This window comes from Vanacampus margaritifer, chromosome 19 (assembly GCF_051991255.1).
Source record: "Vanacampus margaritifer isolate UIUO_Vmar chromosome 19, RoL_Vmar_1.0, whole genome shotgun sequence".
Classification (NCBI taxonomy): Eukaryota; Metazoa; Chordata; class Actinopteri; order Syngnathiformes; family Syngnathidae; genus Vanacampus; species Vanacampus margaritifer.
Window position 1 is genome coordinate 12,095,663 of NC_135450.1, and position 14,194 is coordinate 12,109,856.

The 14,194-nt window shown below is 37.9% G+C and overlaps 1 protein-coding gene across 7 annotated transcripts in view; it reads right to left on the minus strand.

Annotated features, from left to right (window-relative positions):
* The window catches only part of LOC144039467 (MAM domain-containing glycosylphosphatidylinositol anchor protein 2), a 224,113-nt gene that overhangs the window by 21,026 nt on the left and 188,893 nt on the right, over nucleotides 1–14,194 (minus strand). For all 7 annotated transcript variants that reach the window (XM_077552833.1, XM_077552832.1, XM_077552830.1 and 4 more), the window contains 3 exons: nucleotides 9,019–9,039; nucleotides 5,654–5,809; nucleotides 3,895–4,056 (listed from right to left, as the gene is read on the minus strand). In XM_077552833.1, coding sequence (XP_077408959.1) covers nucleotides 3,895–4,056; nucleotides 5,654–5,809; nucleotides 9,019–9,039 — 339 coding nt within the window. The remainder of the gene's footprint in view (nucleotides 1–3,894; nucleotides 4,057–5,653; nucleotides 5,810–9,018; nucleotides 9,040–14,194) is intronic.

The following is a 14,194-nucleotide window of genomic DNA, read 5'->3' on the forward strand; positions in this document are numbered from 1 at the left end:
ACATTGAACTGGGAAAAGGTTGCCGACTTCCCCCCCACTGAACCATCACAGGACACATAATGCATGATTACACCTGTAATCTCCGCAAAGCTGCAAGCGGTTATGAGAGGTGCTCACTGGCTTAAACCGGCTGCAGTAATAATGTCAATCCTTTTCCCGCCATTGTACTCGCAACCCGGCTAGTCGGCGCCCTAAGCTCTGGGGAGGTTTTACATTTTTATTGGTTGGTGTAAAATACACCGTAAAGCGACTACATCATGGGAGGACGTTCGCGTAGAAGCGAGCGGAACATCCAAACGTTAAGACCCCCGAGCCGCAAAGTCAAATCCTTAAAGCAACGAGCGCATATTTTGCATTTGCTGCAAATAACCCTGTTTTTAAAACATTACCAGTTGCTGTAATCCATGCATTTGACTCAAATGATATGATCACCCTATCTTTGTAACTGAGAGAAGGAACATGTATGCATACACTTGCAAATTAAAGAAAAAGAAAATAGCATTCTGATCCAATGCTTGTTCCCAATTATTTTTTTCGTGAATATTTTACATAAATAAGTGCAAGTATCTCTACATTTTGTGTGTTTAAAAAATAAATTAATTAATTAATTAATTATAACAATAATAATAATAATAATAATGCATGCCATTACATTTAGAGGCACCTTTCTAGACACCCCCAAAAAAAATCAATAAAAATACGGTTAAAAAAAAAGTGTATTATCTGAAAGACAAAAGGAAATTTTGTACATGCATTACTCACAAAATTTTACATCAGAAATTTTATATTTGTCTTTTCAGGTTAAACTTCAGCATGAACCTAAAATGAGAGAGAGAGCTTGGTAGAGAGCCAGCCGCCACGTAAATAACAATGGCAGCGTACGTCCAAATAAAGTTTCTACAAAATGTATCAAACTGGAATAAAAAAAAAAAAAAAGATTCTCATCGTTATGTTACTAACAACCAAATAAATAATATAGAGCAAACTTGGGGTTCCTTTTAAAGCAATGGTAGTTATCACAAAAAACGGCCAGCAGATGGCAGCAGAGTATAAGAGATCAGCCAGGGCTGTGTTGCAACAAGCTCTTTTTGCCAGTGTTTTCACCAGGAATGTCAATAATGAAGAAAGTTAGCTATATTCTAATGCTAATTGCTGCAAAACGGAAATAGATAGCAATAGAACACAATATTCTGTGGGTCAAAATCCAGTAAAAACAGCCATGAGCGAAGGGGATTGATTCAAGTGAAAACGGCTGGGAGTGAATGAGTTAATACAGGGATGTGATTTGACCAAAGTGAAATTATCTGAAAATTTAGCCGGGGGTCTGGGGGCCGGTATATTGAACTATCCCATATAAAATGGCAGTTTTAGTCAACTCAAAATCAGTCACATTCAAAAACATTAGACTGCCTTTGCTTTTAAAAACTATCACTGAGAATATCATCATATCTAACTAATGTGATTACTAAGTTAACACATAAATAATGTTGAAGAGTTCAAATTTCATGAACAAATAATTGTATCATGACCAAATGAAAAGTAACTCATATTAGAGCATACCACAAATGTCTTTGTTATAGCAGAAGATGTTATCTGTCGGAGTCATGTGCATACACAATGAACTACAAAAAAAAAAAAAAAAAAAACTGCATTTTTTTTTGGGGGGGGGGGGAGATAAAAAAAGCGGAATTCCGCGAATTAGCGGAAAAATCACATCCCTGTTAATAATCTATGCTAACGTAGTACTTAAGTCATAATATCCAGCAAATATTTTTAGGAAAAACACTTTGAGACTATAATCAAATTTAAAAGATTAATTAAGGCATCTTAAACCAAGAACTGCTTACGCTTGTGTATTTCGTGATGTTTCCACCAAGCTTGGGATGTTATCGATGCACTCTGATTGTATCAAGCTTAGTGGCTAATTTAACCCCCCCCCCCCCCCCCCCCCCCCCCCCCCCCCCTTTACCAAACACTCGTTGGCTCTGCATCAATGCAAGATGACGATTGAGCAGTTTGCTTCAAAATGCTATCCACAATCCAACTACGTAACGCAATACTGGTCAATCGTGAGGACCAGCTTTCATCTAGCAGCAGCATGTCTATAACTTTCCCCGCAGCTATGAGCTCATCGCGCTACTATATAAACTGTTTTTGTGTGTGTGTGTATGAGCCAGTGTCATCCAAACACACACACACATCCAAACAGCGCAGTGTTTGCGGTTGGCTGATTGGGCCCCCAGTGGAGGAAACTGAAGTAGCTGACAAAAAGCCGGAAGAGTGCTCCCTCGACAGCTTTGCCACCTTCAAATGGTCCGTGCAAGGTTGTTATCTAAGGGGAGGGGCCTGGGGGGGGGGGATGCACTCGGTGTGAGCGCAGAATTTTGAAAAAAGTTGTGTTGCAAAGAGAAGATATACAGTAGAACATCTTTAACCGGAACAACCTGACAGCCACGCAAAAAAATCCTCTTAACAAGCTGGCTTGAGTGCATCGCAAAGTGCTAAAAATGTATTATTATTATTATTTTTTCTTTTTAAACACCTCCGAGAAGGCAGAAGCCTTTCATGGCGCAAACAAACAACCGCTCCATCACGACAAAGACGAGCACACGAGCGCACGCTATTGTGCAGGATGCGCAGGTGGCAGATCGCTTCGGGTTCAAGTGCATTCATCCATCAATTCACCCCTAAAGGCCTCCGTGTTGTCTCGCGCACGGTGAATAACATTCACTGCGGCGCTTCCTCATTAATTGTGTTTATATACACCCGGATGATAATTAAGATGCAAGGAGCAATGATGCCTGTTATTGCATGCATTGGGCTGGTAGGGGACACCGAGGGACTTTTTCAAAGACCGTTGTTCAGGTTCGGACCGTGAGGAGGTTGACTTTTTTTTTTGTCGTCCATCTCTCTTGTGGGTTCCAATTTTGTTGCATTGGACAAAATCTGTAAGAGTGAAAGAACCCTAAAATGGCCATTTTATACAAGGCAGTGTTTCCTCTACATTCATTTAGGAGTGGTGGCCCATCCTAGGCACTCCTTCAAATTATTATTATTATTTATTTTTTTTGCACTAAAATTTTGCAGAGGCAGTAACTGGTTAAATGATTTATTTATTAATGAAAATATGAGGTGTTAAAAAAAAAATAGGAAAAAACTTAAATGTACATAAAAATTGACCTCAGCATGGATGAGATGAAAAATGTTTTCATAATTCTAATTCAATAATCGTTTTGTTTGTTTGTTTTATTATTATTTTTCCTTTCGGACACATTATTACAGGTTACAGCGATCACATCATATCATTTGCAACATTGACATCCGAAAGAAGGGCTGACGGGTAGAAACCATGGCGTAAAAATTTTAACATTTATTTTTAAAAATTATAAAAAGATTCTGAATTGTCATAAAGTGCAATAAGTCAGGTCTTTCATAAATGTAAGAAAATACTTTTAAATTCATGTGAACAGTAAAAGATAAAAAAAAGGGCCTTTCTTGTTAATTGGTGGGGAAATATTTTTTTTAAAATATTGGATTCATGGTTTTATGAATCGGTATTACGCTCCAAAAAAAAAAAAAAAAAGATTCAATATCGATTATTCTTTTTTTTTTTTTTTTTTTTAAACTAACCATCTGTCTAATATATGTGGCTTAGATTTGTTAGTAACAAGACAAAACCTCACGGATACTAATTTGGTTGCTTAAAACCATAATGGCAGCCTTTCAGACCTTTTTTTTTTTGTGGGATAGACTCGCCCACCAAATTTCACATGAAACTGCCTCAATTTTCAAAAATTCCTTGGGGTGCTATATTCAATTTCACACCTAATTAAGCAAAAAACTGTCTTTCCCAGCAAGCGAATGAATATGCATGGCTACTGGCGTGCATCTTACCTATGTGTTTCCCATACATGTGGTAGAAGAAACCGAAGCAGTAGGCCGGAGGGTTGTTGATCCCGTAGGGGTTCTTGGGGGCGACGTTAAAAAATGGACTGACCAGCCGCGCCTGATCCCCTTCCTTGCGCGGCCTTGATGTTTCGATGTACATATAGAAACCTTCAGACAACAACAACAAAACATAGCTTGACTTTTTTTTTTTTTTCATTATCACTTTTCAGGCATGCATCTTTTTGCATTCACGACAAATACTCTTATCTGGTCTTTAACGGGAGCCTTGGACATGTTTGCGAGTTTGCTGCCATTATCGATCACAGGCCGCCATGACAACGCCGAGTTGAGGAAAGCAAAGCAGCTCCGGCTCCCCCTGACAGCCAAAAATCTAATGGAATATCTCTCCGGGGCTGAATCTCATATAATTATTCTCAAAGAGGAACGGGGGCCAGTAATGAAATGCTGGACATTTGGAGACCATTAGGTGATTAGAGCCGATGCATTATTTACTGCTTCAGCTGCTGCTCCTGCTGCTGGAGTTCCACAGACTTTCAAAGTGGCGTCACAGATAACCTCATATCCTCAATTCTGTTTATCCTCTATTCATCTCCGCTATTGAATAGCTGACGAGCACGCCGCATGCTAAACACCACGCATTGGTAACCGAGGTAACCACGGCGAGGGAGGCATGCAAGTTGTGATTGTGTTGCGTCCGGCCAATTGGGAGAGGCATCCATTATGCAGCTCAAACTTTAAATAATTCAAACTTGCATTTTTGCTTCTTTTTTTTTTTTTAAATAGTGGCACTTTTAGCGACATGTTTGAAAAAAAAAAAGGCTTTTAAATTAATCATGTCCATCATTGCTAATTTTATATCTCGCCAAGTGCAAATGTATACATTTATGCATGGATCGCGTAGGATAGAACCCCAGCTGGGATCCGTGTGAATGTGGCCTCAAATGTGTGACGCAACCTTTCGGGCCTAAAAAGCATTGCGGTTCTCCAGCACCTTAAAGGGATCAACCCAAAATTTATGTTCTATGCAGCCCCGCTAGTCTAAAGACGGTATTCTGGTTAATATTGTGTTAGTGGAACAAGAGTTAAGCAGCAAAATCCAGCAGCTTTTTTTTTTTAAATCAACATCAGAAGGTGGCCATTTTGAAAAAAAATAAAATAAATAGAATTTTATGCGCTTTAAAGGGGAAGTTAACATTTCTTGACAATAATTTGTTATATGTGACCTCACTAGTGTAACATGACAATTGATTGACTGATTAAAATTACATTCGTCAAACTTGACTTATGAAGCAAAATTCAGCCACTTGCCACTAACAACCTATCACAGCCAAGCTTCAGAAAACAGGTGCGCTGTGATTGGTCGCTGTCTGAGCCCTGAGCAACTGTGATGTCATCTTCAATCGACAGCAAGTGGCAAAATGGGCCGCCTTCTGAAATAGATAAAAATGGTTGGATTTTGCTTCATGACTCATATTCGACGAATGTAATATTAATCAGAATGTCATGTTTAGACGAGCAAGGTCACGAAATCTTTAAGGTTGACTTCCCCTCTAAAGCGCGTAAAATTCAATTCCATCCAAAATATATACAAATGTTTATTTATTTACTTATTTTTAAAGTCACCTATAGCCATGCCCTGCTATGTGGGAAAGGAGAGCCCGTTGGAGAATAGAATTCATGAAAATGTTACCAATCCAAACAAAATGGCAGCCAACCCACTTGGGGTAGCGGAGGTCGTACTCACCCTGCTTGGAGCCGGCGCGGTCGCCGCTGGGCCCCGTGTTGGGCGTGTACTTGGTGTCGCGGGTGGCGGCGCTGTGCTGCGTCCAATCAAAGTCGTCGTTCTTATCCTGGGTGAACATGCAGATGGGCTCCTCCTCAAAGCTGCAGTGGAACTCTCCTGACAAGAGTTAAAAATGTACAGTCAGTGTGCGCGCGCGTGTGTGCGTACTGTATATTCATGAGACCTGCGGCCAGTTTTGTATGTGTGTGCGTCTCAGGGGGATGTACAACAGCAAAGTCCTAATTACGCCACCTGATGTAACGAACAGATTTCTAAATTAAGACGTGAACCTGCGCTGACTGCCACATTGGCAAGCTCACGTGGTGCTCACAATGGAGGGATTTGCCGCTGCGGCACCACAAACACCCCACGTTATTTCTGTCTTCATGCATGTGTGTGTGTGTGTGCGAATGCACAGAAATCATGATGGATTGTACTCAATCATAAGCTCACAGCTTCTAATTAAGCGCAGCTCTTGATTAAATTGTGTTACTAGGAGTGTAGGTGTATGGCATTAATTATGGTTCCATACTGTGATTTTAACTCATTCACTGCCATTGACGGCTATTGACGTCAAAAATTCCTTTGAACTATTTCTGTTATATAACATTTTTTCCACTTTTGTTAACAAGAGTATGAAAACCTAGAATTTTTGTTTATTGTGCATTTAGAACAGATATCAAATTCATGATTGTGAGTTAACTATTGAAGTCATGCGATTAATTACAACAAAAAATTAGCAGCGTGGGGTGATTAAAATCGTAATTAATTGCATGACTTGCGAGTTAACTCACGATTAATCACAAATGTTATATCTGTTCTAAATGTACAATTAAAAAAATCTAGGTTTTCATACTCTTGTTAACAAAAGTGGATTTTTTTTTTTTTAACTAATAGAAATAGTTCAAATTAATTTTTGACGTCTATAACCGTCAATGGCAGTGAATGAGTTAAGCTCTTGATTAAATTGTGTTACTAGGAGTGTAGGTGTATGGCATTAATTATGGTTCCATACTGTGATTTTAACTCATTCACTGCCATTGACGGCTATTGACGTCAAAAATTCATTTGAACTATTTCTGTTATATAACATTTTTTCCACTTTTGTTAACAAGAGTATGAAAACCTAGAATTTTTTTTATTGTACATTTAGAACAGATATCAAATTCATGATTGTGAGTTATTATTGAAGTCATGCGATTAATTACAACAAAAAATTAGCAGCGTGGGGCGATTAAAATCGTAATTAATTGCATGACTTGCGAGTTAACTCACGATTAATCACAAATGTTATATCTGTTCTAAATGTACAATTAAAAAAAATCTAGGTTTTCATACTCTTGTTAACAAAAGTGGATTATTTTTTTTTAACTAATAGAAATAGTTCAAATTAATTTTTGACGTCTATAACCGTCAATGGCAGTGAATGAGTTAAAGACCCTGCTTCTCACAACCCTAGTTTGAGTAGCTCGCGGACAGATAGCTAAGGCTAACTTCAAAATAAAGTTGACCAACTAATAAACCGTGCAAATAGCCTTAGTAGACTTTTACTTTGAAGTTGGGCCGCGTCGTGATGGCCAGCTTGACTTCCCTTTTCGACGTTTAGGATATCTTTATCGTGCTTCTTTTTTTTTTATAGTTGTGACAAACATCAACGCAACGCTATCCCAAACTCGTATTCAATCGCTAATTTAGGACGCTAAGAAACCGCTAGTTAATTACGCCGCCATTGTATGGCACGGCACAAATCTCTGACGTTAGTGGCTAGCAGCTAGCTGTTAGCATCAGTAACGGTTTTAACAATATAATTGGTAATAAACAGAGCAAAACAATCAAGTTTTATTGGAAATATGATGAGTTTGGTGGTGCTGGTTAAACTTGACCTGCCACACACCAGTTTTAAGATTTCTATTCACATACTGTGTGAGTAAGTGCATCAAGAGATAATGCCAAGTCGAGCGAAGGCTAACAAAGACAACATGCTAAGGAGCTGACAGAAAGCGTAGCTCACAACCGAGGGGGCGGCACAGTCAGAATCACGGCGTAATCTGCACAAAGAAACAAAGCTAAACGGCTAACCGGAGGACACGCATACTGGGCGGCTGCTTCTGCTAAATATTCATTGATTTATTAAAACGTAGCTCGCAGCCGTTTTGCGGAGTCACGACCTTGAGCGAAGCGGCGTGGGCAGCCGCAATTCAGGTGAGTTGCGTGGGCGCGCCGAGGAAGAGGAAGCGGAAAGTGGTCGGGCGCTAGGTCAGGAGGACGCGGGGACCTCTAACCTGTTCTCACCTGCTTGTGGGCGAACCGTTTTTTTTTTTTTTCTTCTTCTTTCCCAGCAGGCGTTTGGATTGGACGTGAGTGATACATTTTTTATAGCAGTGTTTCTTTACTTTTTTTTTTTTTTTTTAAACTGTGCTACTTCACAGATAATTATTTACAACAAAACTGCCTCCATTACAGGTTTGGTCTAACTTTTGTTTATTTTGGGTGCCACTAGATGGCAGCACAATCTAGTTTGGGATGCTGTAGATTTGCAAGAAGAACTAAACAGGAAGTACTGTATTTCAGCACATCTTAATTTTTGTTGAATATCATTTGCTGCAATCCTGCTTTTTATGCCTACAGAAAGTGGCGGATTAAGTTCATTTTATAATGTAATTTTTGGGCCATAATTATTGATGCCTTTTGCGAAATGATAAATAAATAAAAATGTTTACTGCAAACACAAATGGATCAGTACTCTTTGTACATTATTACGTAAACCATAAGTCTTGCTCTTGTGAGTTCAAATTGTGTTTGTATTATTTCCAGGTGTGTATAAAAGACTGTATTGCTAATTATTTTTCTGCCCCCCCCCCCCCCCCCCCACCAAGTTACGGCTCCTGGGGAGCTAGAGCCTGGACTGGTTGCCACTCAAAGAGACATACATACATAACAAGACAGACAACCATTCATACTGTGACTGAGTGGGACTTGAATTGACGGAGATGACTTCAAAGATTCCTATAGCGATGACGGTGATTAATCGTGTTAAAAAAAAAAAAAAGCCATATAAATATGAATAAATATTCCTAGCAGTGCAGTGCACTTCTACTCTCTCAATCATTTGAAGTGTGTGATTTTGTAAAGTTGAGAACAACAGTGAAGAACGCCATTAGGGGGAGTAAACACTTATACATGCAAATCACATGACACCTTTTTATGTCAGCTATCCATCACTAGTCATGTGAAATAATGGATTCCAGTCGTATACAGTTGGCAGGAAATGTTTCAGGGGCATGATTACTTTGTACAAGTGATAATGTGTGAGGCTTCATACTTACTCAGGTGTGGGTTGATGGGAGCTGTGGGACACAGAATCAAAAGAGAGGCATTAGAAATGCAATAAAAAAAAAAAGCAGTCATCAAATCATAATTTTCAGACTTGGAATAATACTTGTGTTGTTTGTATTGTAACTTCAATGGGGAGCTCAACATGTGTGATTCTACCTTTGGCCACAATGTGGTGTGGGATTCTCGCCAAAGTAAAGCATTTTACACTAAAACCAGCAAAACTTTTTTTTTTTATATATAGTTACAGTATAAAGCGGCAGCCACCAGCACAATCAAAAATGGATTGTCAGGCTTTGTAAAATGCTGGACTTGTTGGACTCGGACGTGTCATTCGACGCAGTCAACAAGAATTGCGAATCGGGATTTTGGGTGCGAGCCCGAGCTATATTATTGAGTAAGGTTTTTGTATAGATTAAATCAAAGTAAATACAACTATATAACGTGAAATAAATGAAATAAAATTAAAGCAAAATTTAATAAAGTCAAGTAAAATTTAATAAAATGATGCTAGATGAAATTATATAAAAAACTATTTTGTTACAATTAAATGAAGTAAATGAAATACAAATATAAACAATAAAAAAGTAAAATTACATTAAATTATTTAAAATAAAATTACAATGAATGCAATTAAATACATTATTGGAAATACAAAAAAAAGTTAGAATTTAATAAATGTAAATTGAAATAAAATGATCTAAAACAAATCCTGTAAAATTTGACAAAAACAATCCTTTCAACTCTTCAAGGCATTCTTAACATAGGGGTGTGAGAAGCAGCATCGAATCCCTTCCTTCCTAATAAACAATACTGTACAAAAGTAGTATTCATAAATGTAGTGAAAAATCATCTCTTTCTTTAGGGCTAGAAAAGGGTTCCTACAACACAAATGAATTTCACCAAGCAGATGCTAAATACATTCATTATCTGCCACACAACAACAAAGCATACCATTAGCTACAAAGCGCTACTCGGTGACAGTATCGCTCTGCACACAAATTCCTTTGCTTAGTCGATTATTTATTTGAGCTTTTTTTTTTTTTTACATTATTTGCCTTGATTTTGTTTGATTGAATGAATGAATTTTATCCATTGAAATAAATTGAAATTCAATATTATTGCATTCAAAGTGTACAACTTTTTTTCTTCTTTTTTTTTTTTTAATGTGTTTTGGGGGGGAAAAAAAAGGATAACAACATGTATAAAAATCCAAAAAAAAAAAAAAAGGTTTTATATTATATTTCCAATGGCAAAAAAAAATATCTTTGTCTGACCACTTTAATAGGATTTTTCTTTCTCAGAAATGCTTTTAGCGGCATTGCCGCTTCTCCTGTACAAGGTGACTCCCATCTGGAGCGCTAAGCCCATTTCATACTTGCGCTAAAACATCAAAATGAACCGCCATTGCGTCCGCTAATCACATTAAATCACTCCCTCGTTCTTTCTCAGTTCCCGACTGCACGGTTAACAACGTTGCCAGCCCGTTGCAAAGGCAGCGTCACAAAAGGTGGAGGCTACTGCAAACAGTCAGTTTTTCCGCACTTTAAAAAAAAAAAAAAAAAAAAAAAGTGTTTTCCAAGCAGAGTAAACAGCATTTAACCTGCCAGGAAGATTCATGAGCATTTTCCAATGATCGATGGCTGACCGACCAAATAGATGTGACGCAGCAGCTCAAGCACAAAACTATGTAGCCGCATGATTTATGGACGCTCCCCAGCCACTAAAAGAAAGGAGGGAGGCGTTGGGATTGATTAGAATCCAAACAATTAAAGCCAGTAATAACAAATCATCCCGACTAAGGAAAAAATTGCCCTTAAGCCTGTAGGGATGCAGGGTGGAGGATGCTGAGCTTCGGGCTGCTCATTGCTGAGGGGATTTATGGAAATGTAGCTTTTTGGTGGGAAAAGAAAACTAACTAGAGTAGACGATATACAGCCATTGGACACAACATTAGGTACACCTGGCACAATATAATGGCGTTATGTACGAAAAAATATATTTGCGTATGTATATTAGGGCTTTTCGATACCACTTTTTTCAGACCGATACTAATATGAGTACTCAACTCTTGAGTAGACACCGATTCAATGTACCAAAACCGCTAAGTACATAAAATTCACCCAAAAACAATGACAGATCATTTTAAATAAATACATTTATATCCCAATAAAGTATAGTCATTTCCCTTTGAATTACACGATATTAATGGCATTTTTTCACAGTATTCTTCTAATTTCTCATTTCGAGCTTCTGATCATAAAACGGCCACATGAGGGCGATGAATAAGAGCGATTTTATTTATTGATTGATTGATAGTTAATTTTATTTGTAGATTTATTTTTGTATTTATTTCCACATTTACTTTAATATTTTTCTTTTTTGAATTTTGTTTTATTTTTGTATTTACTTCTACTTATTTATTTAGGTATATATAATTTTGTTGTAGTGTTTTTATTTCCATTTATATCATTTTTTTGTATTTAACTTTTGAATTATATTTTTTTATATCCTATTTTTATTTTCACTTTTATGTATTATTTATTTTTGGCCCTCCATACCCAACTCTCCGCTGTGACTATAAATAATATAATTTGTCGATAAAACTGTTCTAAGTGCGGAGGAGCTAATTCTCCCTGCGTGCACTCTGACAATGAGACCACCACTGCCACCTACTGTCGTGGATGTGCAATTACACTTCTAGTTCTAGTGAAGCAAAGAAAGATTTTTTTTTTTAAATGCAGTTACTCTTTACTTATGGAGGTGACAAACACCTGGGCCGGATGGTTTCTAAGCTCTCAACTTTCTTCGCTGTGCAGGAGCCCTGTACCTAATAAAGTGTCCATTGAGCGTGTTTATGCCGCAATTGTGGGGGTGTGCTCGCCATATAAATGCTTTAATAATCTTTTATGCTGCCAATCCAAACCACAGTGGACTGTGCAAAATGAATAGCACTGCAGCATAGCAAGTGTGTGTGTGTGCACAGTTTGAAGGTGGTTGGTGCCGCAAAAAAAATATATATTAAATGACCACTCAGAGCCTTGGGCCTTTCTTTCCCCACACCTCCTCCCCTCCTTCCTCTCTTCCACGACCACGCTCACAGATAATATGTTTTGTGGTCACGTATTATTATTTATTTTCTTCTGGTTGTTGCTACCTGCAGCTCGCTGGCTATTTGGTATAATCCGCACGAACGTGTCTGCTCAGGCAATGCGTCTTCTCCCACTGAGGAAATCAAGCCGAGGGAGCCCAGAGGCTACTTCACTGCTACTTTGCACACACTCACGCACCCACAAATAGGATTTAACTTGGAATTTAACGCGAGGCACTATATGGGATAAGTGAAAACAAACGGGCTGGAATACACTGCGAGTGTTGACGCAACTATTTCGCACCGTACGCGGTTTAAAATAGAGGACTAAGAGCCTCACACGATGACTGATGATGAAATGGAGACGCTCGCCAACGCAAACGTTCGGCGGCGCTTTTGCACGCTTGTGGTAAGACAATAAAAAAAAGTGATACCAAATAGCTTATCGTTTTACTGAGCTAGTGCTCGGGGAGTACAAATACAGTGGTGCCTTGAGATACGTAATTCAAAAATTTGGAATTATCTTTCTCCATTCAGATGAATGTAAATGCTATTAATCCGTTATCAGCCACCCCCTCATAGTCTATCAATAACCTGTGCAAACAGTGGTAAAGTCCTAATTATTTCTAGTTATATTTAACCCTGGAGAACCCAAGAACCCTTTTCTTCTTTGTAAAATTATGAATTATACATTAAATGACTGCTATAAGTTCACTGAACACCAAAATATATGTTTTTTCAATTTTAACCCTTGTTTTTTGAACTAGCTCAGAGTTGCTAATTTATCAAAATATATATATATAAAACATACTCCTAGGCATTCTGCAACATGATATGAACTAGATTAACAAAAAAAAACACAATTTTACCATCTGATGGCTTGCTGAGAAGTTTGGATTGATTTCCAGCTCAACAAAACAGCATGTTGCCAGCTATCTTGTCACCACCACTCTGGCTCATGTAAGTGCAATATTCATCCACTAGATGGCCCCATGCAGGGGTCAGAAGTGGCACTCTGGACTTTTGAAGTTAAATTTGTAAAAAAAAAAAAAAAAAAAAAAAAGGTCTTTGTTTTTTGAGTAGCGGAATTTATAGGGGCCAAATTTGACCCCGTGGGTTCTCCCGGGTTATAATTTTTTTTTTCTAATCATCATTATTTGCAATAATTTAGTTAAATTATTCAGAGTATTTTTCCTTTTCTTTTTTTTTTAAGACCCCACCCGAATTGTTCTCGGGCCTTGTTGAAGTACTATCGGGAGAGATTTTGTCCAAGATAAATGACCCCAGAACTAGATTTCGACAGTAATTCTTGCACACAATGGTCCTCCAGTGCGCTATTAGCGAATCAAATGTGCTTCTTTGGCTGGTAAAGAGCTTAACATTACATGCAAAAGCGTGCCAGAAAGCCTTTCCCAGCAATCGTCTTTCATTACGACGCCATTAAATAGTGACTGCGCACGCTTTCTGATAATAAACTTGTCCAAAGAATGCGCACGTCCACTCATAATGACATAACACAAACAGTGCTGCGTGGAGTTCAGCACTGAATCAGCAGCTCACAGGAGGTGTGTGGGGGTGGAGTTGGGGGTGTATGTGTGTTTAATTTACTGCTGTGTGCACTCAAGTGTTTGCTCGCTGAAAATGAATCATTGCACTGACCTTAACACAAAAAAAAAAAAAAATAAATTCTGATGATTGGTTGGTGAGTGCATGTAATTAATATGTCTTTACCAGTGTTTTATGATCACGGAAACGCGACGAAGAATAATCATTTCAAGCTTCAAAACGGAGAAAGGATTGATGTCCTTTGCTGACACTAAAACCTTTATTAGCTGGACGGGTCGTTTTTTATGAAGCATTTTAAACCTTTTAAGTCATACAAATGTAAGAGAAAATTAACCACTTTATATAGTAAAGACAATTAACTAGTCAATCTTTTTTTTTCTTTTTTTTTTTCTTCTTTTCTTTTTTTCTTTCCTGGAGAGCTCAGTATTGTTCATTCGGTAATTTTACCGATTTGACATGTCATCATCATTGCTCTCCTTTTTTTTTTATATATATATATATTTTTTTAATTT